Genomic DNA, 26672 nt, shown 5'->3' with positions numbered 1-26672 from the left:
GTGTTCCCTGCAGAATTAGAATAGAGGCAGATCCTCATTTCAGACGATTCCAGAGTCCAGAGTGGGTTCACCACATCAGTGCGTGCCCAGCAGAAAGGAAAAGACCGGGGGAGCCTCACACACCACTCAAGAGGCCCATCAGAAAGGACAGGCTCAGAAAGGAAAGACCCTTGAATCAAGCAGCACTCTCCCTGGGACTCAGGGCTCCCCACCCACACATCTCTCTTAAACTAAATCCACGTTCAGAAAATATTTGCTAGACAGCACACGTCAAGAAAAGAAGGAGCCTTTCTTTCTGTGGCATTCCCTCGCCACATCTGGTACTGCTCTGAATAGAGGCTTTATGAGGGAGGATCCAGATACCTCAGCCACGAGAGTTACTCCACTGACCACAAACAGCAATAAACAGACGTGAGGATTTAGATTTCCGTGCAGCCGAGGCATGCTGAATAATCATGATAGAGCTTCCACTGCATTCCAACATCCAGGAAATGTTTATCGAGCGCCTTCTAAGCACAGGGCACCATTTGTAACACCATTCCACGCAGACAGGCAGGCACACATGTACACACCCACCCACAGACGAAGCTCCTTTGTTGTGTTTGAGGGATCAGACTAGGAAAGTAATGATTTAGGCTGGAGGCATTTGACAGTTTGATTCTACACGTCACACATCAGGATCAGGAAAAGAGGGGCAGAGGGAAAGTATGCATCCCTGAGGAAGGATCAAGGGGGAGATATCAGTGCATCCACCACTAGGGGCCCTGGACCAAGGGGCTGAGTTCTGCAATAGAGGCAGAGAGTAGCTCTCAGCCTTCCTAGAACTCCACGGACCACATCCACGGGGAGTACAGTAACTGCAGCCTCTGGTCCTGGAGAAAACTGCATCAGCAGGTTTAGCCACCATGTGAGAGAAATCCATGCCTTCACATTCTTTTCCCCACCCCCACAAATGAATGACGTCAGGTACCCCTTCCTTGTACATACTTTTGCCCCCATTGTTCTTCAGGACATTGGAGAGGTTGACAGAGGCGGTGCCTAGCAGTTCATTTCTCAAGGTGTGGCAGCTCCAGACCTTCAAATCTAAATGACTCTGGGCCGTGACATTCCTGGAAAACAAATACTTGATTCATCATACCCAAGCAGATCAGTCATTCCTGTAACTTAGAAGAAAACAGAGAAACTACACTGCTGACATCTTGAAGGTGGGGGGAACCCCAAAGAGGAAGACACTCACATATACCCTTTCCCCCCCAGAGCTGACCCTGTAACCATCCAGCTAACAATGAACACTCTGTGAGCTCGATGATGTAGAAACACCGGAAGAGAAGGTGCCTCGGGTACCAAAGGCGGAAGGACTAGAGGCGGCTACAGGGAACCTGGATCTCCCACAACCCCTTCCTCTATTCCCCCGGGGGGCTGCATTCGGAGAGAAGGGGTTTTCTCTTACAAAATGATGATCTCGTTCCAGAGAAGCTCCGAGCTCCCAATTCGCTTCCCAGTCTTCTTCGTCTCACTGGGGAGTCCATCCACTGCCACTTCCACAAACGAGTTAATTCGAGGTTGACGACTATGCACCTTGGGCTTTGCTGACACCACTGGACAGGAAAGACAGAAGTCAAGGATGAGTCAGAGGGCTCCCAGCTGCCCCCCTGTGGCAGATGTTCTCCCTCTTTTTTGTTGTTTCTTTTAAAAAAGAAATTTTGTCTTTTCCTCATTCTAAAAAGACTTCTTTTTTAATTTGAGGATATAAAAATAGCATAAGAAAAGAAGCATAAGAAAAAAAATCACTCCTAACCCAAAAACACTGGGATAATTATCATTAAGATGTTGGTAAATACAGACTTCCTAGACTTTCATCTTTTATGTCTCCAATTCTTTAAAAATTCCTCTCCCCCCAAAATCCATTTTAAAAAGTTGCAACGTAAGCCCATTACAAGCATACACCATAATTTAGTCAACTATTCTTTCATTGTTGAATAAATTGCTTCCAACTTTTGGCTCGGGGAAAATGACCACAAACGTATATAGTATTTGCATGCATTTCTGAGTATTCTTCCAAAGGATATGAACATTTTTTAAAGTTCTTAAAACTGCTCAGTTCCTTTCTAAACCCATGTAGACACCTATCAGCACTATAGGAATATATCCATTTCACCAAACACTGCATAGCACTGAGTACTATGTTTTTTTCACCCTTTGCAAATCATGTAGGTAAAAAAAAAAAAATAGTATAAAGATAATAGCTAAGAGTTAATGAGCACTTATTACAGATACTATACTATGCACACATTATCTAACTGAATCCTTACAATGAGGCAAGAAATACATCGTCACTCCATTTCACCCACGAGGAAACATGCTTGGGGAAGCTAGGTCATTGCCCCAGGCTACACATCCAGGGAGCTTCGAACCGCAATGTGCACCCGGCAGCCTGACTCCACACCATGCTATATGCCATTCCCAGACTTTGCTTATTTGTTCTAATGCTTTTCTTCAATTACTAGCCAGATTGAATAGTTTTTCCATGTACTTGTTAACCATCTGCATTTCCTCTTCTGTTCATTTCCTTCATGCGGCAGCATTTCTGATGCTTACACGGCACCAGCAAGCCAGGGGCTCAGCACCAACTAAGCAAGCATACGCCCAGGGCTGGATGCTAGACAAGCTCCTTTTGTAGCATTTATCAGCCATGGTGGAAACTCCAGATCACTAGGACAAAACCCATCTGGATGGTTTCTATCCTATGCCCTAAATCAGAGCATATAACTGATGTTCCTTACCCATGATGACAAGACTGCCTGAACCTGAGTTCCCATCAAGAGTTAGCAAACCTCTCTCTCCTAGACCCTTCTGAGGGATGACAGTCCTATAAGGGTCCACAACTTGGCAAAGGGCAAAGCCACCTCTGATTGTGTTTTAGCAATACGTGTCTTCTCCAGGACCAAAAGAACACTAGACAGAAAGTCAAGGAACAACAGCAACAAAAGCTGTCGTGAAGATTAAGAAGCAACAAGTGTTGGTATTAGGAAAAAAGGTCGTAGAGCTGGGAAATGTGGCCCAGAGTGGGAAAATGAAAATACTACACACATAGACCAAGGTTAACTGAGGCCACCTGGTGGTGCGAGAGCAGCTCTGCAGGCAGACCCTTAAATGTAAAAATATAGATAAAAAATAGGGACTGGTTATAGAGTCCTACCATTTTGAGCTAGACAGTTTCTTTGAAATCAACAAGTTCAAACCCTTTATTTAATAGTTGGGCCAACTAAGATCCAGGGAGGTGAGACATATCCAAAATCACGGAGCTAGTCAAAGGCAGTGCTAAGCCTGGAACCAAGTCTCCCAGCTCCCAGGCCGATTCTTTGAACTCTTCCATCATGTTTCCTTTTTGGTCCTTGTTTTTTTAGTATCTACTTTTTAAAAAGAATTTTTTGATATAATTTCAGACATTTAGAAAAGTTGCAAGAGTAATACAAAGAATTCTTATAAACCCTTCACCGGGGACTTCCCTGGTGGTCCAGTGGTAAAGAATCCCCCTTCCAATTCAGGGGACACGGGTTCAATCCCTGGTCGGGGAACTAGGATCCCACATGCCATAGGGCAACTAAGCCCATGCGCCACAACTACTGAGCCCACGTGCCTCAATTAGAGACAGAAAACCCACACAACACAACTAGAGAGAAGCCCACGCGCCACAACGAAAGATCCCACATGCCACAACGAAGACCCAACGCAGCCAAATAAATAAATAAATAAATAAATAAATAAAATAATTTCATTTAAAAAACCCTTCACCCGAAGTCACCAAATATTAACTTTCTATGCTACTTGCTTTATTACTCTCTTTTTCTCTCCCTAAATACTTCAGTGTGTCTTTTCTAAGAACTAAGACATTTTCTAACATTACCATAGTATAATTATCAACACTGGGAAATTCAACATTCTTTAATACTATTATCTAAGGTACAGACCTTATTCAAATTTTGCCAATTACCCTATCAATGTCCATTATAGCAAAAGAGAAAAGATTTTTTTCTAGTCCTGGACTCAATCTAAGATCACATGGTGCAGTTAGTAGTTTTTTGTGAAGTTTCCAATTTACATAAAAATTGAAAGAATAGAATAAATAATTGCACATTATTTACTAACTGCTATCATTTTGCCACATATGCTTTTCTGTCTCTCTCTCAGCGTCTATCATCAATATTACCCAGAGAACTTCCGCAATAATAAAAATGTTCTACATCAGCGCTGTCCAATACATTGCCATGAGATACATGTGGCTATAAAGCACTTGAAATATGGCTAGTGAGACTGAGGACTGGAGCTTTAAATTTTATTTAATTTTAATGTAAATAGTTCTATGTGGCTATACTTGCTACCCTATTGGATAGCACAGGACCCAGATATATATACGACATCTGTGTTTAAAAAAAAAAGTAAGTTGGAGACATCATGACAGATCAGCCCTGATTACTTTCAGAATGCAATTCCTAACAATAAGGGCATCCTTCCACCCACCACACCACCATTATTATACCTAAAAAAAAAATGTATAGTCACTCCTTCCATCATTTGATATCCATTCCATATTCAAATTTTCCCAGTTGTTCCCAACTTTTTTTTTTTAATATTTATTTATTTATTTGGTTGTGCCAGTATTTAGTTGCGGCTCTCCAGCTCTGTAGTTGTGGCACGCAGGCTTCTTAGTTGTGGCATGCCAACTCTTAACTGTGACATGCATGTGGGATCTAGTTACCTCACCAGGGATCGAATCTGTGCCCTCTGCATTGGGAGCGCAGAGTCTTAACCACTGCACCACCAGGGAAGTCCCCCAAACATATTTTTATAGCTGTTTTTCTCCCAACCCAGGATCCAATCAAGATGAACAAACTGTACTCAACTGCTGTCTCCTTAATCTTTTAACACCTAGAATGCACTCCCTTCTTTTTCCATGACAATGATTTTTAAAGACTTCCACCAGCTGTCTTACAGAATGCTAAATCCTGCATTTTTCTGATTGTTTCCTCATGGTTAGATTTACAGTGAACATTTTTGTCAAGAATACTAACTACACAAGTTAGGTTGCATACTTCTTACTGTACACACCAGGCCATCCTCCTATTGGGGATACTAATTTTGATACCATGGTTAATGTGGGGTTTGCCAGGTCACTCCACTGTAAAGCTACATTTTCCCCTCAGTAATTTATAATTAATAAGTGGGGTGATATTTTCAATGTTTCTTGTTCTTAAAAGACAAGCCAAAATAAAGGTCTCAAGTTTACCTAGAAAGTTTATTTACTATTTGATAAAATATAAATGCCAGTTTCTTATACATGGAGTCACATCTTCACATAGGATTTAGCTTTTAAAGTCAACAAATAAGGCAAAAAATCACATATTTCCAAAATTATACCCCTGAAAAGCTCTTAGGAAGGCAACAGAAGAGAGTGTGGCATATTATCTTTCTATAGGTTCCAAACGGCCAGTTTTTTGCCTTGCTGTGCTGTGTTTTCAGTGTTCCTTCAGTTAAATATCAGATAAAATAGTTGGCTTACGTTTGAGGACCTTAGTGTATTTAAAAAGTGTATTGTAAAACTCTAGGACTGGGGGAGAGGGATAAATTGGGAGATTGGGATTGACATATACACACTATTACTATATATAAAATAGATAACCAGGGCTCCCCTGGTGGCGCAGTGGTTAAGAATCCGCCTGCCAATGCAGGGGACACGGGTTCGAGCCCTGGTCCGAGAAGATCCCCCATGCCGCGGAGCAGCTAAGCCCGTGCGCCACAACTACTGAGCCTGCGCTCTAGAGCCGGCGAGCCACAACTACTGAAGCCCTCGCGCCTAGAGCCCATGCTCCCCAACAAGAGAAGGCACTGCAATGAGAAGCCCCTGCAATGAGAAGCCCGCGCACCGCAACGAAGAGTAGCCCCCGCTCGCCGCAACTAGAGAAAGCCCGCGCGCAGCAACAAAGACCCGACGCAGCCAAAATAAATAAATTAATTAAATTAATTAATTTAAAAAATAATAAAATAGATAACTAATAAGGACCTACTGTGTACAGCACAGGGAATTCTACTCAATACTCCTTAATGACCTATGTGGGAAAAGAATCTTAAGAAGAGTGGATATATGTATATGTATAACTGATTCACTTTACCATACACCTGAAACTAACACAACACTGTAAATCAACTATACTCCAATAAAAATTTTTAAAGATAAAAAATAAAAAAATAAATCTCTAGGACTGCACTATAAGAGGCAAAGGGAACTGAGGCAGAGAGAGGGGACAGCATAGCAACAGCTCCCAAATTACACCAGAGGCTCTATCCACGAAATGCACAGGAGGAAGAACCACCCACACTGTTTAAATGGTTGTTTCTCTCCTTCTCTTTCTCCCCCACCATTTTCCTGGATGGTATTATCAACTCCCTATAGCTTAAGTGCATATATAATGAGGTGCACCTGTATTATCAAGTTAGCTCTCTCCACACTAGTGAGAAAATACACATTGGGGAAAGGCAAGAGAGAAACCTTTAGAAGTCAGAGCGTGTTCCTGAATAACATGGTCCCAAAACAGGGACCTCAGGATATCACCAGTTTCCATGGGCAGGCTTCTGTTCTGACCTAGCCCTGCTAATTATTAGATAAGGCAGTAAAGGCTGTAGTCTCAAGTTCAAAACCCTATCAGTTCACTCTAATCCTTCTCCCTTCTCAAAAGGGCTGGAGCAGCCATGAGACACCAAGAAAAGTAATTAAAATGTATGAAGACTATAAAAAAAATCAATAACTCAATAAGAAACAGACAAAGAATAGACACAGGCAACCCACAGAAAAGGAAATACAAATTTACTTAAACATATGATAAGACACTAAACATCACTTATCATTTAATGAGAAGTAAAACTATGCTGAGAACACAATTTTTTTTTTTAACCAACCAGACTGGCAAAGATAAAAAAAAAAAATCTGACAACATATCATGTTGGTAAAGGTATGGGGACTACAGCCATACCACCCTGAATGCCCCTGAACTCGGAAGCTAAGCAGGGTTGGGCCTGGGTAGTACTTGGATGGGAGACCGCTTGGCAATACTGGGTGCTGCAGGCTTAAAAAAAAAAAAAAGATGATGTGGGGAAAGGAGCACTCATTGATAACAATAGGTTCCCTCCAGGCGAGGGAACTGGGGAGCTGGAGGAACGGAAAGAATTGTAAACTATGTAAGTGCATTAAATAAATGAATAACATTTCCATTTTTAAAACAATAATTTTAAAATTTGGACCAAAGATACAATTTTGCCTCCCAATGATCACGTTGAGAGGCCTGAGCCCAGATACTGAATGCCACTCCTCTCTCCCCGAGCATCTTGTGGTCCCGTGACTCCTCCTCCTAAAGCTACTGGAGCAGCAGGCTTTCATCTGTGTGATATTTACTGAGGCCTCACTGTGTGTCAGGCACTGTTCTAGGCTTTGGGGCATCAACAGTAACCAAAACAGACAAAAACCCCTGTTCTCGTGGGGCTTACATTCTACAGAAAGAGACAGTGAATAAATGAAATAGATTCCAATAGGTCAAACATTAAATAGTGACGGGCTGAGAAGAAAAAGATAAAGTGGTGAAGGGGAGAGACATGAGGGAATCAGGGTAGGGAGTCTTTAGATGGGGGAATCAGGGAAGGCCTCATTGAAGAGAGTGACTTTGGGGTAAAAACCTGCAGAAAGTCAGGAAGCAGACCAGGTAGATAACTCAGCCAAAAGAGCATTTCACTCAGCGGGAACAGCAAGTGCAAAGGCCCAGGGGTGGGAGTGTACCTGGTAGAGGCAATGAATAGCAAGGGAGGTCCATGTGGACCTGTGCATCTAGCCAGAGAGGAGTAAATGTGGAACAGGAAATGAGAAATGGAAGGGGTCGTATCAGGTGGGATCTTCAGCTTGTACGCAGAGTGAGATAGACAGTCCTGATGTGTTTGAGCAGAGGAGTGACAAGAGCTGGCTTACACTGTAACAAGACCACTGGCTGCTGTGTGATCAACAGAATGAAGCGGGGCAAAGGGCAGAAGTAGGAAGCCAGGTTAGGAGGCTACCGCCTTAATCTAGGGCGGAGATGATGCCAGCTGGTGGGTCAGTAGGGGTGGTGAGAAGTGGCTGAACGCTGCCCACATTTTGAATGTAGACAAAACCAGATTTGCTGAATACAGGATATTGAGGAAAAAAAACAAAAAACAAAATCAGGTCAGTTCCAGGCATGTCACATTTTAGACATTTACTAAGCCTTCAAGTGGAGATGCCAAGTGGGCTATTGGATATACAAACCTGGAGTTCAGAGACAAGGCCAGGCTGAAGATACTAATGTGGCAGTGATCTTACTATTGGTGGTATTTAAAGTGATAAGGTTCGGATGAGCTCACCAAGGGAATGAGAGTAGATAGAAAAGAGCCCTGGGGAAGGAAGGATTTGCCATTTTATATAATTCTTTCCAAAAGTTCCTTTTTTTCCCCCTCCTCTTCAAGAACTCCAGCTATAATATGACAACCCTATAAGAATGAATAGTTACGCTCGTAAGCCAAGGTGTGGTATAATTCCACCTCTTTCCCAAAGATGGGGCTGGACCTGAAATGACAAACTTCATACAGTGCCACTCACCTTTCAGAATAAGCTGAGACTTCTCAAAAGGCAGGGCCACTCCTGCCCGGCTGGAGCTGGCAGATGCCATGTCATCACCAGGAAACTGAAAGACAAACAAAGCAACAGGTTTAGAGGATATCTGATAAGAGACGGAGGAACTGAACCCAATTTTAATATCTGAGTTTAAAGAGATAGAAGCAAGAAAATATAAACATCCAGGACTTCCCTGGTGGTGCAGTGGTTAAGAATCCATCTGCCAATGCAGGGGACACGGGTTCCAGCCCTGGTCCGGGAAGATCCCACATGCCACAGAGCAACTAATAAGCCCATGCGCCACAACTACTGAGCCTCCGTGCCACAACTACCAAAGCCCGCGCACCTAGAGCCCGTGCTCCTCAACAAAAGAAGCCACCGCAATGAGAAGCACACGCACAGCAACAAAGAGTAGCCCCCTTCACCGCAACTAGAGAAAGCCCACGCGCAGCAACAAAGACCCAACACAGCCAAAAATAAATAAATAAATAAATAAAATAAATTTATCTTTAAAAAAAAGAAAATATAAACATCCAAGCAACTGCAGCCATGCTGCTTCAGGCAGAGTGGTGTCTGTCCCGTAATGACTACTGAATCTGGGTAGGACCTGGATGGACTAAGAAGGACACAGCACTGCTACATCAACCTTTTAAGGAGGGAGAGCCTAAAATAATATCTCCAAAAAGAAAGTCACAGTTCAACAATTTTTTAAAAAGTAGGGACCTTCCTGGCAGTCCAATGGTTAAGACTCCGAACTTCCACTGCAGGGGGCACGGGTTCAATCCCTGGTCGGGGAACTAAGATCCCAAATGCCTCATGGTGTGGCCAAAAAATAAATAAATAAAATTTTTAAACATTAAAAAAATTTTTTAAAGTAATATTAAACCAATTTTTTAAATGGACAGATTTTAATAAAAGTTTCTCCAAGAAGGTATACCAGTAAATGTGCTTATTGGCCAAGGAAATGACAGACCAGGATTCAATCTACATCTTCTGATTCCAAAGCCCAACATTCATCCAGTCAACTACCCTGCTATCACCTGCATGTGCACACGGACCTGGCCAACAAAGCACATGAAATAATTTTTGATGGACCTCATTAGCCATAAGGCATCCCCGTCACTCCATCTTGGCTAGAAGCAGAAGTCTATCTTGCATTTTGAGTGGCTCTTTTACTCATACATAATTGTGTAACATCGTCATTTGTCATTTAGAAAATATTTGGTTCACTGAGTTCTATAGATATTGCAAATGTTGACACATTTCATTATACCCTATCCAAAATATCACATTCGTGAATGTCACCACTGATCTCATCAGACAAGTTTTTGAGTATTGGGAAGCTGTCAAGCTGTTTGTGGTAGATGGAAGTGTTCCAAAATTCTAATTTTCACTTAAAAAAACTCATATTTTATCATTGGCAACAAGCACTGTCAGTTGTTTTCCTTGAAGTGACAGGCTTACTTCATTCAACTTCAGGAAAATGTCTGCCAAACGCCCAAATCTATTAACGCTAGTTTATCTGTTGATTTTTTTTTAAAGTAAAAATGGTATTTCATGAAAAAAGCAACTATATAATACAGCTTTTAATTCAAACAGTCATACAAGTGCTTTTTCTCAACACAACAATTATACTTCAGTATGCAGGAGAAGTGCTTTAGGCGTATTTCCCATTTTCATCACATAGAATATTAAAAACACATGCATGCACATGAGTAAAGACAATACAACCGGTAATTTTTACTGCTTCGTCAAGCACATTCTTAAGTGAAACTGGCTTTCTTTCCTTTTTACTGAGCGGGCCATGGTGAGGAACACAATGACAGCAGCCCAGGCCAGTGGTAGTGCCGATTCGTGCTATGGCACCAACAGTTTCACTGGCCTTTGCTTTTGCACCATGAGTGCATGTGTCACAGTGAAAAAGGCAAAGTTATCATGAAAATAGTTTTGATCCTGCAAAACCCTAAAACTCTCGAGGGGCCACCAGGGGCCTGAGGACCACACCTGAGAACAGCTGCTGTAAAAACACTATGAAATTCCTGTTCTATTCAACATCATTTATACCTTCTTTCATTCTATTTGTATCTGATGTCTCTCCTAACTCCCTATTCTGAAGAGCAGTTCAGACTTAAAATGTGGTTATGAATGTATCATATTACTCTAAGAATGGAAGCCATTTGTATGAGAATTAAATGTAGCTACTGCTAAGTCACACTGATTTTGACATTTTCCACAGCTGAAGTCAAAGAATTCTATGCTTCGAGATTTTAGCCAAAACAAAACAAAACCATTTGCCTTATTTATGAGATTTCCAGTCCAAAAAAAATTTAAGGGACCAGTTTTTTTCTGGACTAGTCCGTAACAGGCATTTTACTTACATATAAAGTAGCAGTGGAAACTTCTGAAATGTTATGGGTAACATATAAGAATACAATACTACAACTATTCTTATCAAGACTTCTAGAGACCAGACCTCCATGGTATTAAATCCAAGAGTGAATTCTCAATCCTTGTCTTAGATGACCTATTGGCAGCACCTGACACAATGGGTAGATGACTCTTTCTTCCTCGAAATGCTTTCTCCTCTTGGCTTCCAGGACACCACACCTGCCTGATTCTCTTCCTGCCTCTCAGGCTGCTTTTCCTCAGCCTCCTTTGTTTGCTCCTTCTCTGCTCCCGAACCTCTAACCACCCGAGTGTCCCATAGCTCAGGCCTTGCACGTCTCCCCTTGGTTATCTCAACCCGTCTCATGGCTTTAAATACTATCTATTTGTGGACAATCCCAAATGGGTGTGTCCAGTACGAACCTCACCCTTGAACCTCAGGTCCTCTTTGCGCATTGACAATACTGAGCTTCTGATACTCGCCCTCAATCCTGTTCCGCATCTCAGTTAATGACAACTCCTTCCATCCAGTGGCTCAGGCCAAAATTCTGGGGCTTATTCGTGCTTCCCCTTTCCCTCTCACACCCCACATTCAACCCATCATTAAATCCTATTGATTCTACCTTTAAAATATTTCCAAGCTCATCTGCCTGCCAATGCAGGGGACACGGGTTCGAGCCCTGGTCTGGGAAGATCCCGCGTGCCGCGGAGCGACTGGGCCCGTGAGCCACAGTTGCTGGGCCTGCGCGTCTGGAGCCTGTGCTCCGCAGCGGGAGAGGCCGCGATAGTGAGAGGCCCCCACTTGCCGCAACTGGAGAGAGCCCTCGCGCAGAAACGAAGACCCAACACAGCCATAAATTAATTAATTAATTAATTAATTTTTAAAAAATTAAAAAAAAAATATTTCCAAGCTCAAACATTTCTCTCCATCTCCACTGTCACTGCCTTGCTCCAAACACCATCATCTCTTAGCTGGGTTATTGTTTTTCCTGCTTCTGCCCTCTGCCCCCTTCAATCGAATTTCTACGTTCAGCAAGAGTCCTGTCTTTTAATATGTAATCAGATCATATCACTGTGCTATTCAAAAGCTGGAAGCTATCCAGTGGCTTCCCATCTACCTCAAAGTCCTTGTAATGACCTTGGAGGGTCGGCGTGATACACTACCACACACCTCTCTGACCTTGCCTCCCATTTCTTTCCCCTCTCCCTACCTTCCCCATGGGCTTCCTCGCCGTTGCTTGAACATGCCAGCCATGTTCCCCCATCAGACTTCTACCCCTCTGTCTAGAATGCTCTTTTCCCAATTGTCCACATATACAGCTTATTCCTTCACTGCCTTCAGGCATTATCTCAAATGTTGCTTTCTTAAGAGGCCTTCCCTGACCGCCCTGTCAACCCCACCTCTCCACACACACTGTACCCATCCTTCCCTAGTTTACCTTTCCGCCTTAGCATTTATCACTGACACGGTTCATAGTGTATTGATTTCTTGTATTTATTGTCTCCCACCTCTAGAATGTAAGCTCCATGAGGGCTGAGATGTGTGTCCCCCTCTTAGCCCTGTAGCCTACTATCTGGAACAGTGCCTGGCTCCTAGTAAGAACTCCATATTTATTGAATGAATGAAGAGGAGTATCAACTTTCTGAAATTCAAAAGGATAGTGTTTTGACTCCCTTAAAGTTTTTTTGGTAAAGCAATAAACATATCAACTCTTTTACCCATCAGATTATCAAGAAATCAGAAGTCTGACAACAGTGTTGCTGAGAAGCCTCACAGGCTTCTGGAAGCAGTGCAAGTTAGATGGTACCTGGCAACCGCCGAGAAGTTAAAGACGCATATATTGTACTTCCCAGGATTCCACTCCTAGCTATTTGCCAATAAAGATGCATATATTGTACTTCCCAGGATTCTACTCCTAGCTATTTGCCAATAAAGATGCATATATTGTACTTCCCAGGATTCCACTCCTAGCTATTTGCCAATAAAGATGCATATATTGTACTTCCCAGGATTCCACTCCTAGGTATTTGCCAGGGGAAAATCTTCCAACAAATGCAGAAGAAACCATGTTCAAAATGTTCATCATGGCAATGTTTATAACAGCAAAAATTTATAAATAACCTAAATGTCCATCAATGAGGGAATGAATAAATTGTGAAATAGTTATAAAATGGGATGCTATATAGTTCTTGAAATGTATGAATTCAACCCATATGTACAAACCCCAAACTATAATACTAGACCTAAAAAAAAAAAAAAAGCAAGTGATAGCCTAAGTGTAGGGCAATGCCATTGGTATACACTTGAACTTTCACAAAACAATTGTATCTACTGTTGTGGACACACATGAATGGTATAAAAGTATAGAAGCATGGATGGGAAGGAACCACACCAAGTTCAGGACAGAAGTTACCTCTAGGGTAGCAGAAGAGGGAGCAGGGGAACTGGAGTGAACAGAGAGACCAAGGGAACTTCGAGTGTATCTGCAACATTTCACGTTTTAAAGGAAGAAGTTCTGAAGCAAATATGGCAAAATGCTACTATTCATTAAATCCAGATGGTGGTTTTTATGACTGTTTGTTATCTTATTCTCTGAACCACTTCATATGTTTGATCTTTTTCATAATTTAACAATAATTTTAAAGGGGATAAAAAGATGATATCTTGAGTAATGAAGGAAAGATTAATGATTGTAAATTAAGCCTCGGGGCTTTTAGTAACAGAGGTTAAAGCACTAAAAGCTGGAAATCCATTATTTATAGACTTTAAAAAGAAAACAATTTAAAAATCTTTACATCTACTGGGACTCGTTCTAAGGGTAGTAGCAACTCGACTAAGGGTAGTTTTTAAACTAGCTTGTTCTCCCTGAGCTTTAGCTGTTTTTAGCCTTTGCTCTGAACTAGAGAGAATTCTGGAGAATGAAATGCAAAGCCCTCACATGGCCTGTTACATGGCAGAAAGACCAAACCTTTCGATCTATACTTCGTGGCTCCAAAACAAAATCAATCAGATAAATTCCAAAGGCGGCTCAGAACAAAACCAACAGGGAAAGCAGTAGAAATAGAGTAGATAAGACTACCATGTTTTCTTCCTCCCATGTCTTTCATAATTACAGGCCACTGTTTACTAACAATAGCCCACGTTATTTATGCAGGGCTTTGTCTCCAGATCCATTAGCAAGATACCACCCTGACACTACAAGATAGGTATCTTTTCTTTTCTTTTTTCTAAATAAATTTATTTATTTATTTTTTTGGCTGCGTTGGGTCTTCGTTGTTGCACACGGGCTTTCTCTAGTTGTGGCGAGTGGGGGCTACTCTTTTGTTGTGGTGCGCAGGCTTCTCATTGTGGTGTCTTCTCTTGTTGCAGAGCACGGGCTCTAGGAGCGTGGGTTTCAGTAGTTGTGGCCCGTGGGCTCAGTAGTTGTGGCCCACAGGCTCAGTAGTTGTGGCACACGGGCTTAGCTGTTCCACGGCATGTGGAATCTTCCTGGACCAGGGCTCGAACCCGTGTCCCCTGCATTGGCAGGCAGATTCTTAACCGCTGCACCACCAGGGAAGTCCAGCTGGCGGATTCTTAACCACTGCGCCACCAGGGAAGTCCCAAGGTAGGTATCTTGAATTGAACCTTTGCAATCCATGTATAAAGACAAATAACCATTACTGTTGAAGGGAAAGTACCCCAAAGTACCTACAATTTCTGTCTCAGGGCCCCATATTGGACAGGGCATGAGGTCCAAACTCCTACTAGTCACTTTAGGAAGCTTATGAAACCTGAGACCCAGATTTTACTCTACACCTGTCTCAGCAGCACAAATAGATGACTCTGTACATGCACACAAGTAATTTTTTCCCCTGCTAATAGTGATGAGAAGTATTTGCATTCAAATCATTTCCAAAAACGTGAGTTAGCAGAAGCCTGGGGCAGGCAGGGGGAGGAGAGAGAACATGTTTAAAACATCACCAAAGGTTATAGATGCACAATGAATTTCATTATTCAAGGAAGTCATGGATTTATCACGAGAAAAAGGGGGAAGCCAGAACTAAGTGTGGTAGATCCACCCAAATTTCTTGAAAAAAAAAAAAAAAAAAATTATCCTCTGAACTTAACCTCTATGTAAATCTCGACAAGCACTTTTTAAAATAAAATATAAAATAACAGAGTAGAAAATATTAAAGTACACCATACATAAAGGAAAGTATTATTTCATAAAAAGTTTGTTCAGATGTACATTTACATCTTCATGTATACTGGGTCATGATATAAAATATGTATATGTCTTACTAAAGATTATAGTCAAAACCTCTTGAGAACAACTGCTCTACAACAATCCTATCTTAGGGTTTTAGATTAGAGAGACACAAATACTAAGCAAATAGACAAACACTAGATTGGGGACTAACTAGTCACTCAGAGAAATGCCATCAGTTTATTATTATCATTTTAGGTCTGAGAAATTTTCCCACATCTATGTAAAACAGTATTTATTCAATCATTCAATACGTATTGAGCATTTATTCTGTACCATTTACTGTTTTTGGTGCTAGTGATACATCAATGAATAAAACATTAAAAAAAATTCCTACCCTACAAGATTCTCCGGGTAAAGAGCCAAGAATGATCCTGGCTCTGGCAGGGGAATGGGAAAAGTAACCATTGTGATATATGCCCAGAGTGTTCTCGTAACAGCAGCCTTCACTCCAGGAAAAAGGCTCTACCAGGCCTTATGCCAACTGGGGGGGAGGAAATTTCCCTGAGGCCCCCTCTAGACTTCTTATCACACTGAGAAAGGAAAACAGTTAATAAACACTTGTAAAGGTCACAGCCCAGGGACAGAGACCCACTAAAAGACTGAGATTTAATCATAAAATTATAAAATGCTTTCCCTCCCCCACACTCTGCCACCATATCGAGGGTCCAATAAAATAACAGTGGATTACAGCTGAAAGAGCTAAAAGGTGTATACTCTATTTAAGAAAGAGTTCTTAGGGAAGACCAGAGATTACAGGGGAGACAAAAACAAGGATACTAGCATAATTTGAGGCCTCTGGTACCTACAATTACATCAATCATTACACACAAGCCAACTCCTAGCCAGATTACACAAAACTCCCAACTAGATAAAGGCCTATTCACCTCAGTTCCTATTACCTAATACATCCTGCCTGGTTTTCAATTAGAAATTATAAGTTATGCTAAAAGGCAAGAAAAAATAGTGTGAAGAGACAAAGCAAGCATCAGAATTAGACTCAGATAGGACAGATTTTGGAATTATCAGACAGGGAAATTTAAATAACTATGATTAATATGTTAAGGGCTCTAATGGAAAAAGTAGACAACATATAAAAACAGATGGGTAATGTAAGCAGAGACATGGAAACTCTAAGAAAGAATCAAAAGAAAATGCAGAACATGGTAACAAAAATGAAGTATGCCTTGATGGGCCCATGAGTAGACTGGATGTGGCTGAGGAAAGAATCAGTAAGCTTGAAAATATATTAACAGAAACGTCCCAGACTAAAATGCAAAGAGAAAAAAAGAATTAAAAAAAAAAAGAAAAAGAAAATACAGAACTGCCAAGAACTGTGGGACAATTTCAAAAGGTACAAAATACACATGACTGGAATATCAGAAGAGAGAACAGAGCAAAAGAAATACCTGAAGTAATATGGTCAACAATTTCCCAAAATTAACGACATAACACCAAATAATAGATCCAGGAAGCTCACAGAACATCAAGCAGGATGAATACAAAAATCAAAAAATAAACTTAAAAAAGAAGCAAGGAGAGAGTGCAGTGAAATATTTAAAGTGTTAAAAGAAAACACCCGGGACTTCCCTGGTGGTCCAGTGGTAAGGACTCCGTTCTCCCAATGCAGGAGGCCTGGGTTTGATCCCTGGTCAGGAAACTAGATCCCGCATGCATGCTGCAACTAAAGATCCTACATGCCACAACCAAAGATCCCGCATGCCACAACGAAGATCCCGAGTGCCGCAACTAAGACCTGGTGCAGCCAAATAAATAAATAAATATTTTTTAAAAGAAAAAAGAAAAAACCCACCAACCTAGAATTTTGTATCCAATGAAGTTACCCTTTAAAGTGAAGGAGAAAAAAAAGACTTTCTCAAACAAAAACCTGCCCTGCAAGAAATGTTGAAAAGAAGTTTCTTAGAAAGAAGGAAAATGATAAAGGTCAGAAACTTCTATCTACACAAAGAAAACAGCATGGCAGAAGGAATAAATGAAGCTCCAACCACTGGCTTCTTTATACAGTAAAATATTGATACTTAGGGGAAGGGCATATGTGGGAAGCGGATGCCAAATAGGGAACAAACAAGAGAACTAGAGAGGTGACGAGAGGTATGGGGAAAAACCATGCAGTGAAAGAACACAGGAATTTGGGAGGGGGTTGGAAGTAGAAATGTTAAACGTTGTGGACAAGGCAAGTCTCACTGAGAAGGTGACTTCTGAGCAAAGATCTGACACAGGAGAAGGAGGGAACTGAGGATATCTGCGTTAGAACATTCCAGGCAGATAAAAGGGCAAGAGCAAAAGCTCTTGAGATGGTTGCATGTCTTGAAAGTGTAAGGAACGAAAGGGGGCCAGCGCGGCTGGAGGGCAGTGAAAGAGGAGGAGGAGGATAGCTGTAAGAGATGCACCTGGAGACTTCCCTGGCAGTCCAGAGGTTAGGACTCCGTGCTTTCACTGCAGGGGGCATGGCTTGGATCCCATAAGCCACACGGTGCAGCCAAAAATAAAAAAAAATTTTTTAATTAAGAAAAAAAAAATGCAACTGAATTTATCCTGTTAGGTAAAATCATCCTTAATCAACTATGAAATGCCTTGGAGCAGTGGTCCTCAATTCTTTCTACACATTTGAATACCTGGAGAGCAATAAAAACTAAACGAAACAAAAAAAACCCCACTGACAACCAAACCCTAACCTCAGAGATTCTCATTCAATTGGTCTGGAGTGGGCCGGGGACGGCTGTGTTATTTAAAAGCTACCCAAATGATTCCAAAGTGAAGTTGGGGCGAGAACCACTGGATCAGTGTTACTGAATCAGTTGAGGCTTCAACTAATTTGACTGCACTGAAAGTAGGACTATACCTCTATCAGAATGCTCAAGGTTAAACTAAAATTATGTCCCAAAATTGCAAATGAAAAAGTGGGGGGGACTTCCTGGTGGTCCAGTGGTTAAGAATCCGCCTTCCAATGCAATGGATGCAGCTTCAATCCCTGGTCGGGGAACTGAGATCCCACATGCCGCAGGGCAAATGAGCCCACGTGCCACAACTACTGAGCCCTTGCACCGCAACTACAGAGCCCACACACTCTGGAACCCGCACACCACAACTACAGAGCCTGAATGCCACAACTACTGAGCCCATGTGCCACAACTAGAGAGCCTGCATGCCACAATTACTGAGCCCACGCACTCTGGAGCCCGCATGCCACAACTAGAGAGAGGCCCGCGTGCCGCAAAGGAAGAGCTGGTGCACTGCAACAAAAGATCCCTCTTGCCGCCACTAAGACCCGAAGCAGCCAAAAAAAAGAAAAAGAAAAAGTGGGGTGACATGTAACTCTAGGAACAGAATACAGTGGAGGAGCTGTTCCAGGAGTGGTTCCAAGGAGACTAAGTATTGCACCACCTTCCTTGATGCCAACTTTTCCCACAGAGAGTCTTTCAGGGGCTCTCAATGAACATGACAGATTAAACACCTATATTTATCTCTGCTCCCTTCTCAAACCCCATCAAAATGTCAGGAAAGAAACACAAAGAACGTAAACCCACTAAAAAAGAATGGAAAAGGAAACAACAGAGATGGCAGCAACATTTTGGAAAGTGGCAAGTGAGTTGAAACTGAAATCTAACTGCCTGCGATGGGGGAAGTGGGGTTAAAAACAGGAGGGCTGGTAAAAACCTGCATGGAAAAGAGTCCCAGACTCCAGTCCCCACCCACTTCAGCTAGGCACTCATCCCTCCTTAATCCCAAACAGAGAGTTAAATTTTAATCTCTGGATAGGTTAAATCAGACCTGAGAACTTAAGGCATGGTTGAGAGTAGGGATAAGGCACCATACTGATCCAGGGAGATAAGAGAAAGTCTATATCATGAACTATGAGAGGTTTCCCCATCCCCACTTACCTTCCCTCATTTGGGTCCTAGCACACTTAAACATACACAACTGAGAAGAGACTCAGACATAAAAGCCAAATATCAAAACAAAGAGAAAAAAAAAGAACTCAATGGATAAGCTGATCCTCAAATTCATAAGGAAATGCAAAGGACCCAGAATAGCCAAAATATCTTGAAGAAGAAAGTCGGGGGCTTCACACTTGCTAATCTCAAAATTTACTACAAAGCCACAGTAATCAAAACTGTGTGGTACTGGTATAAGGAAAGACATATAGAGCAATGGTATAGAACTAAGAGTCCAGATACAAACCTGTTGCAGGAAGGGGGACCCCTTCCAGGGCCCGAGGGAGGGCTCTTGTCTCACACTCAGAAATGAATTGTCCAAGGAGACACACGTGCTGACAAAGCAAGAGACTATTGGGAAGGGGTGCCCAGGTGCACAGCAGCAGGGTAAGGGAACCCAGTAGAACTGCTCTGCCACATGGTTCACAGTCTCAGGTTTTATGGTGATGGGGTTAGTTTCCAGGTTATCTCTGGCCAATCACTCTGACTCGGGGTCCTTCCTAGTGGCACACACATCGCTCAGCCAAGATGGATTTCAGTGAGAAGGAAGAATCCTTCTCACTGGAATCCAGAAGGGAGGTTGATAGGACATATGGACTGGAGTCTCCTCTTTCCTTTTGACCGGTTGCTGGTAGCTTGTTAGTTCCGTGTTTCTTACCAGGACCTCCTATTGTAAGATAACTCAGGCAAGTGGTTACTACTGTGCCTGGCCAGGGTGGGCAGTTTCAGTCAGTGGTTCCCTTAACAATCCCACACTGATGTTCAAGTGATTTTAGACACGAGTGCAAGATACAGTAAGTCCCCTACATACAAACGAATTCTGTTCCAAGAGCACGTTTGTAAGTCCAATTTGTTCATAAGTCCAACAAAGTTAGCCTAGGTACCCAACTAACATAATCGGCTACATAGTACTGTACTGTAATAGGTTTATAATACTTTTCACACAAATAATACATAAAAAACAAACAGACACAAAAAATAAAGAAAACATTTTTAATCTTACAGTACAGTAATCTTACAGACACGTGAACTAACTTACATGATTGGACATGCAAACGCACATTTGCATCTTTGAAAGTTCGCAACTTGAAGGTTCATATGTAGGGGACTTACTGTAATTCAATGGGAAAAGAACAATAGTCTTTTCAACATATGGTGCTGGGGCAACTGGATATGCATGTGTAAAGGAAGGAAGTTGGACCCCTCCTCAAACCTTAGACAAAAATGAACTCAGAATGGATCAAAGACCAAAATATAGGAGCAACTATAGAAGAAACTATTGGTGTAAATCTTCATGACTTTATCTTTTTTTATTTTATTGAAATATAATTAATTCCATGACTTTATATTAAGAGATGGTTTCTTAGATATGATAGGAGAAACACAAACAATGGAAGAAAAACTAGATAAATTCAACTTCATCAAAAATTTAAAATGTCTGTGCTTCAAAGGATACCATCAAATGGTATCTCATTTCACCAAATGAAAAGAGAACCCAAAGAATGAGAGAAAACATTTGCAAATCATGTACTGATAAAAGACTTACATCCAGAATATACAAAGAACTTTTACAACTCAACAATAAAAGACAAATAATCCAACTAAAACAAAAATGGGTAAAAGATCTAAACAGACATTTCTCCAAAGAAGATATACAAATAAACAATAAGCACATGAAAAGATGCTCAAACACCATTAGTCACTAGAGAAATGGAAATTAAAACCACAATGAGATACCACTTCACACAAACCAAAATGGCCAAAATCAAAAAGCATACAATAATAAGCGCAAGCAAGAACTTGGACAAATTGGAATCCTCATACACTGCAGGCAAGAAATGAAAAATGGTGAGCAGCTTTGGAACAGTTTGTTCAAAAAGTTAAACACAGAATTACCATTAAGACCTAGCAATTCAATTTTTAGGTATATACCCAAACGAACTGAAATGTGTCCACACAAAAATTTGTACACAAATGTTCACAGCAGGATTATTTGTAGTAGTTAAAAAGTGGAAACAACCCAAACGTTTATCAACTGATAAATGGATAAACAAAATGCAGTATATCCATAAAGTGGTATATTATTTGGCCATAAAAAGGAATGAAGTACTGTTTCATCTGCAATATGGATGAACCTTGAAAACATTATGCTTAGTGAAAGAAGCCAGAACAAAAGACCCAATTATCATATTTCATTTATATGAACTATCTAGAATAGGTAAATCCACATAAACAGTAAGTAGATTAGTGGTTGTCCAGGGCAGAGGGTTGGGGGTCGGAGTGACCGTTAAGGAGTACACGTTTTCTTTTGGGTGATGAAAATATTCTGGAATTGGAGAGTGGTGATGGTTGCACAACTTTGTAAAAAATACTAAAATCCACTGAATTGAACATTTCAAAATGGTGAATTTTAAGGTATGTGAATTATATTTCAATTTTTTAACTCATAGTTAAATGTAACCACAGTCAGAGAAAACCTCAAAACAATTCAGATAGATAAGAGAAAATGTTGCATCCATGAAACAAAAACAGAATGTAATTTTAAAGGAAGAAAGGAAGGGAGAAAGGGAAGTTGGTTGGTTGGTTGATTCAGAGAATAAGAAAATGCTCTTGGAAAGGACAGTTCTCATAGCAGAAACGAAGTTGATAAAGTGAGGACATATTCTAAGAAATAGAACCAAAAGAAAAAGAAGATGGTAGATAGGAGAGAAAAGATTTTTTTTTTAATTCTTCCTTTTTGTTTTTGTTTTTTGTTTTTTTTTGGCCATGCAGCTTGCAGAATCTTAGTTCCCCGACCAGGGATCGAACCTGGGCCCACAGCATTGGAAGCTCGGAGTCCTAACCACTGGACCACCAGGGAATTCCCAAGACTTTTTTAAAATAGTAGATTCGTTTAAAATGTCCAATGTCTGACTTAGTCCAGAAATAGAAAAGAGAAAAAAAAAAGACAGCAAAGAAATGTTACAGATTTTTCTTAAGCTGAAGGATATACATTTCTAGACAGAAAGAACCTGAGTGCCCAGAACAATGAACGAAAAACAAAAACAAAAAAACACACTAAGACAAAACATCGTGAAAGTTCAGAACACGAGAACAAAGAGTATACACGCTTCCAGCCACATTTACAAAGAACAGGAATCAGAATGGCATCAGACTTCACAGTAATACTGGCTGCTACAAGACAATGCAATGCTTCACATTTCAGATAAAATTATTTCCAATTATTAAATAAAATGATTAATCCCAATTTATAATTAAAATTATTTCCAATCCAGAATTCCACAACCATCAGTCAAGCATGACAGGAAAACAATGATATTTTCAGCTTTGTAAAGTCTCAAAAAAATTGCTTCCAAAGCTCATTTTCTTAGGAAGCTACTGAAAGATACGCTCTAGGGGAGTAAATGAGAAAGTTGGAGGACAGTGTGTATTCACATGGGAGAGGCAAAAGGAATTCCCAGATTAACAATGAAGAGAAATCCCAAGGCATTACTGCCCATTAGCCTAGAGAGCAACCAGTCCAGATGAGAGAGTTCATCAGTATTTCTTTCATCTAAAGACGACATAAGACGTGTCATCTTTAGATGAAAGAAAAAAACTGACAAAATAAATTAGATGAGGCATCTGATTGCACTGAAAGAAGTATTATTTTAGCTCTATCAGAATGTTTAGGGCTGAGGTAGCGGTAGGTACACAGAAAATTATGCAAATGAAAAAATCAGGAAATACACAACTCTAGTAAAAACAAAAGCTATTATGAGAAAGGAAATGTAATCCTAATACACAGTGTGGCTCAGCTGTGAAAAATATTTATAATCAAAATAGCATGAACAATTTAATCAAAACTTGTGATATGGCTGTAATCAGAATGTGGCGGTAGAAGAGTACATTTGTGGAAACTGGCCAGAAAGAGAGCTCAGTGTCCATCCTCAGTGGTTAAAAGGCAACAGATAAAACTGACAAGCTAAGAAATGATGGTGTACGGATGCCATTTAGAGAAACAGAAGTCTATACCAGAAAAGAGCTCAAAGAGTTAAAAAGCAATAGATAAAACTGACAAGCTACACTATTTACAATAGCCAAGACATGGAAGCAACCTAAATGTCCATCGATAGATGAATGGATAAAGAAGATGTGGTACATATACACAATGGAATATTACTCAGCCATAAAAAAAACCCGAAATAATGCCATTTGCAGCAACATGGATGGACCTAGAGATTATCATACTAAATGAAGTAAGTCAAACAGAGAAAGACAAATATCATATGATACCACTTACATATGGAATCTTTTAAAATGATATAAATGAACTTATTTACAAAACAGAAACAGACTCACAGAGATGGAAAACAAACATGGTTACCAAAGGGGAAAGGGCGAGGGCGGAAAGGGATTAAATTAGGAGTTTGGGATTAGCAGATATAAACTACTATATACAAAATAGATAAGCAACAAGGTCCTACTGTATAGCACAGAGAACTATATTCAATATCTTGTAATAAACTATAATGGAATATATATATGTGTGTGTATATATATATAACTGAATCACTTTGCTGTGCACCAGAAACTAATAGAACATTGTAAATCAACTATACTTCAATTAAAAAAAAAAACTGACAAACTAAGAAATGACGGTATAAGGATGCCATTTAGAGATGCAGAAGTCTATACCAGAAAAGAGCTCAATGAGTTAAAAGTCATTGACTCTACAGAACAAGAATCAAGAACAAAAAGGAGTGAAACAAGGAAGTGCTGTTGCGTTATGAGCCGTGTAATGCTATTGGACTTTCTAAACTAAGTGCATGTGTTATTTGGGGCATAAATAAAATTTAAATTCAAGAAAGGAAAAAGGGTCTCTTCAAATCAGGTCATAGGATGATGTCCTTATTTAATTTTTACAAGAGCATCCAGTCTACATTTAATTAGTGTAGTGGGTTGAACTGTGGTCCCCAAAAGATATGCCTAGGTGCTTACCCTCTTGGAACCTGTAAATGTGACCTTATTTGGAAATAGATGTAATTATGTTAAAGCTCTCAAGATGAGACCATCCTTTAGGGTGGGCCCAGTGTCCTTATAGGAGACAGAAGAGAGAAGACACAGACGCAGGGAAGAAGGCCATGAAGACTTGGACTGAAGAAATTCCCTGGTTGTCCAGTGGTTAGGACTCAGCGCTTTCACTGCCATGGCCCGGATTCAATCACTGGTCAGGGAACTAAGATCCCGCAAGCTGTGCGGCCAAAAAAAAAAAAAAAAAGACTGGGGCTGAGATTTGAGTCTCACAACCTCAAACCCACAAATGCCTAGAGCCACTACGAGAGGCAAAGCAGGATTTCTCCCCGAGTGCACAGAGGGATCTCAGCTCTGCTGACACAGTTGACACTTTGATTTCAGACTTGTGGCCTCCAGAACTATACAGGAACAAATTTCGGTTGTTTTAAACCACCAAGTTTGTGATAATTTGTTACACACAGGAGGAATTGGAAATTAACAAGATTAAGGACAAAGGCTTTTAGAAGATGTGGATTTCATGACAGCAAGCTGAAACTGGAAAGCCTCTTCCAACAACACATCCTTGGGGCACTTGACTTCCATATGCACCTGGACCCAGGCCCCACTGCAACCTCCCTTAAGAAATAACCCCTGCAGGGATTTCCCTGGTGGTCCGGGGGGTAAGACTCCGTGCTCCCAATGCAGGGGGCCTGGGTTCAATCCCTGGTCAGGCAACTAGATCCCACACGCATGCCGCAACTAAGAGCCCATATGCAACTAAGAAGTCCACATGCTGCAACTAAAAGATCCCTCATGCCGCAATGAAGATCCTGCATGCCGCAACTAAGACCCGGCACAGCCAATCAGTCAATAAAATAAATCTTTAAAAAAAAAGAAAGAAAGAACCCCTGCAGTCACAGGGGGCTGTGGTCTTGCTGAAATTGTCATCTGTTTCTTAACTGTGACTCCAGATACAAACCAGAATCCTAAATGTATCATTATGTTTTATTTCATTACTTTTTAAAAAATGAGTATTTTTCACACTCCACTCAGAACAATTTGTTGATGCCATTACTAACACCACCACAACTAATCAGCCTTTGAGAATTTGAGAAGAGTCTGTTTTAATGACAAGTGACAGAATGAAGCAAGAAGGGCCACAAGAGAAGAGTAAAAGGCAGCTTCTCTCTGGTCTTCACATGAAAGCTTTACCATCTTCCTCCTCCTCTTCACCTCTCTTTCCTTTTCTACTTTGCTAGGCCCTTCATTCTCTCCGATTTCTTCCTTTTTCCTATGACACAGGCATGCCCCAGGCCCTGCATGGGTACCAGAAGGGTAGCTGCCCTCAGCTCAGAGTTAGACTATGGTACAACCTCAACTACCAGCTGCCGGGGGCTTATCAGCTTTGCCCCAAAAGGAAGAAACAGTGCCCTTACACCTTTACTTTTAAACAAGAAAAAAAAAAAACAAAAAAACTTTCTTTGCCTGTAATCCACTGGCTGTTAGAAGAAACTATTCTCTAGGGTAGTAATTCTTGAGTCCTTCTCATTAGCGAAATCAAGCATCTCAAGGGTCCACCTACTGGTTCGGGGTTCCCAGAGGCATCCAGAAAGACAACAAAGATCTATCATAGTCCTCTTTGGTTAAAATACTTGAAATGCCTGAGATCAAAAAGGCAGGGAGGGCTTCCCTGGTGGCGCAGTGGTTGAGAGTCTGCCTGCCAATGCAGGGGACACGGGTTCGAGCCCTGGTCTGGGAAGATCCCACATGCCGCAGAGCGGCTAGGCCCGTGAGCCACGACTACTGAGCCTGCGCGTCTGGAGCCCGTGCTCCGCAACAAGACAGGCCGCGATAGTGAGAGGCCCGCGCACCGCGATGAAGAGTGGCCCCCGCTCGCTGGAACTGGAGAAAGCCCTCGCACAGAAACGAAGACCCAACACACCCAAAAATAAATAAATAAATAAATTTTAAAAAAAGGCAGGGAGATTACTTTTCAACATATTCAACTGGGAATAATAGAGGAAGCTGAATAACATGTGGCACCCAGAAAATAAGGAGCTGCTGTCACCTGCATCAAAATATTGACTTGACCTGGACAGAACAAACAGGAGAGGATGCATGGTTGATTCTTTTTTATTTTTTATTTTTGTTGAAATATAATTAACACACTGTAAGGTCACCCTTTTAAAGCATACAATTTGGTGGGCTTTAGTATATTCACAGACTTGTACAACCATCCCCACTATCAGATTCCGGAACATTTTCATCACCCCAGAAGAAACCTCATACCCATTAAAAGTCACTCCTCATTCCTCTTGGCTCCCCAGCCCCTAACCACTAATCTACTCTCTGTCGCTATGGATCTGCCTATTCTGGACATGTCAAATAATTGGAATCATACAATATGTAGTCTTT

The 26672-nt window shown here is 41.1% G+C and overlaps 1 protein-coding gene, 1 non-coding gene and 1 pseudogene across 3 annotated transcripts in view; 1 reads left to right on the top strand and 2 right to left on the bottom strand.

Annotated features, from left to right (window-relative positions):
* Positions 1 to 26672, bottom strand: part of WWP2 (WW domain containing E3 ubiquitin protein ligase 2) — a 146560-nt gene that overhangs the window by 113117 nt on the left and 6771 nt on the right. For both annotated transcript variants that reach the window (XM_059903720.1, XM_059903721.1), the window contains exons 2-4: positions 8657 to 8741; positions 1451 to 1598; positions 988 to 1109 (exon numbers count right to left, since the gene is read on the bottom strand). In XM_059903720.1, the coding sequence (XP_059759703.1) occupies positions 988 to 1109; positions 1451 to 1598; positions 8657 to 8726 (340 nt within the window). In that variant the 5' untranslated portion in view covers positions 8727 to 8741. The remainder of the gene's footprint in view (positions 1 to 987; positions 1110 to 1450; positions 1599 to 8656; positions 8742 to 26672) is intronic.
* Positions 7015 to 7123, top strand: LOC132354386 (5S ribosomal RNA; annotated as a pseudogene).
* TRNAW-CCA (transfer RNA tryptophan (anticodon CCA)) lies at positions 22050 to 22122 on the bottom strand. The gene has a single exon. It is a non-coding gene; the product is annotated as a tRNA-Trp (tRNA).

Source organism: Balaenoptera ricei, chromosome 19 (assembly GCF_028023285.1).
Source record: "Balaenoptera ricei isolate mBalRic1 chromosome 19, mBalRic1.hap2, whole genome shotgun sequence".
In the NCBI taxonomy this organism is placed as follows: Eukaryota; Metazoa; Chordata; class Mammalia; order Artiodactyla; family Balaenopteridae; genus Balaenoptera; species Balaenoptera ricei.
The sequence above is the reverse complement of the archived record's forward strand: the minus strand, read 5'-3'. Positions and strand labels throughout refer to the sequence as shown.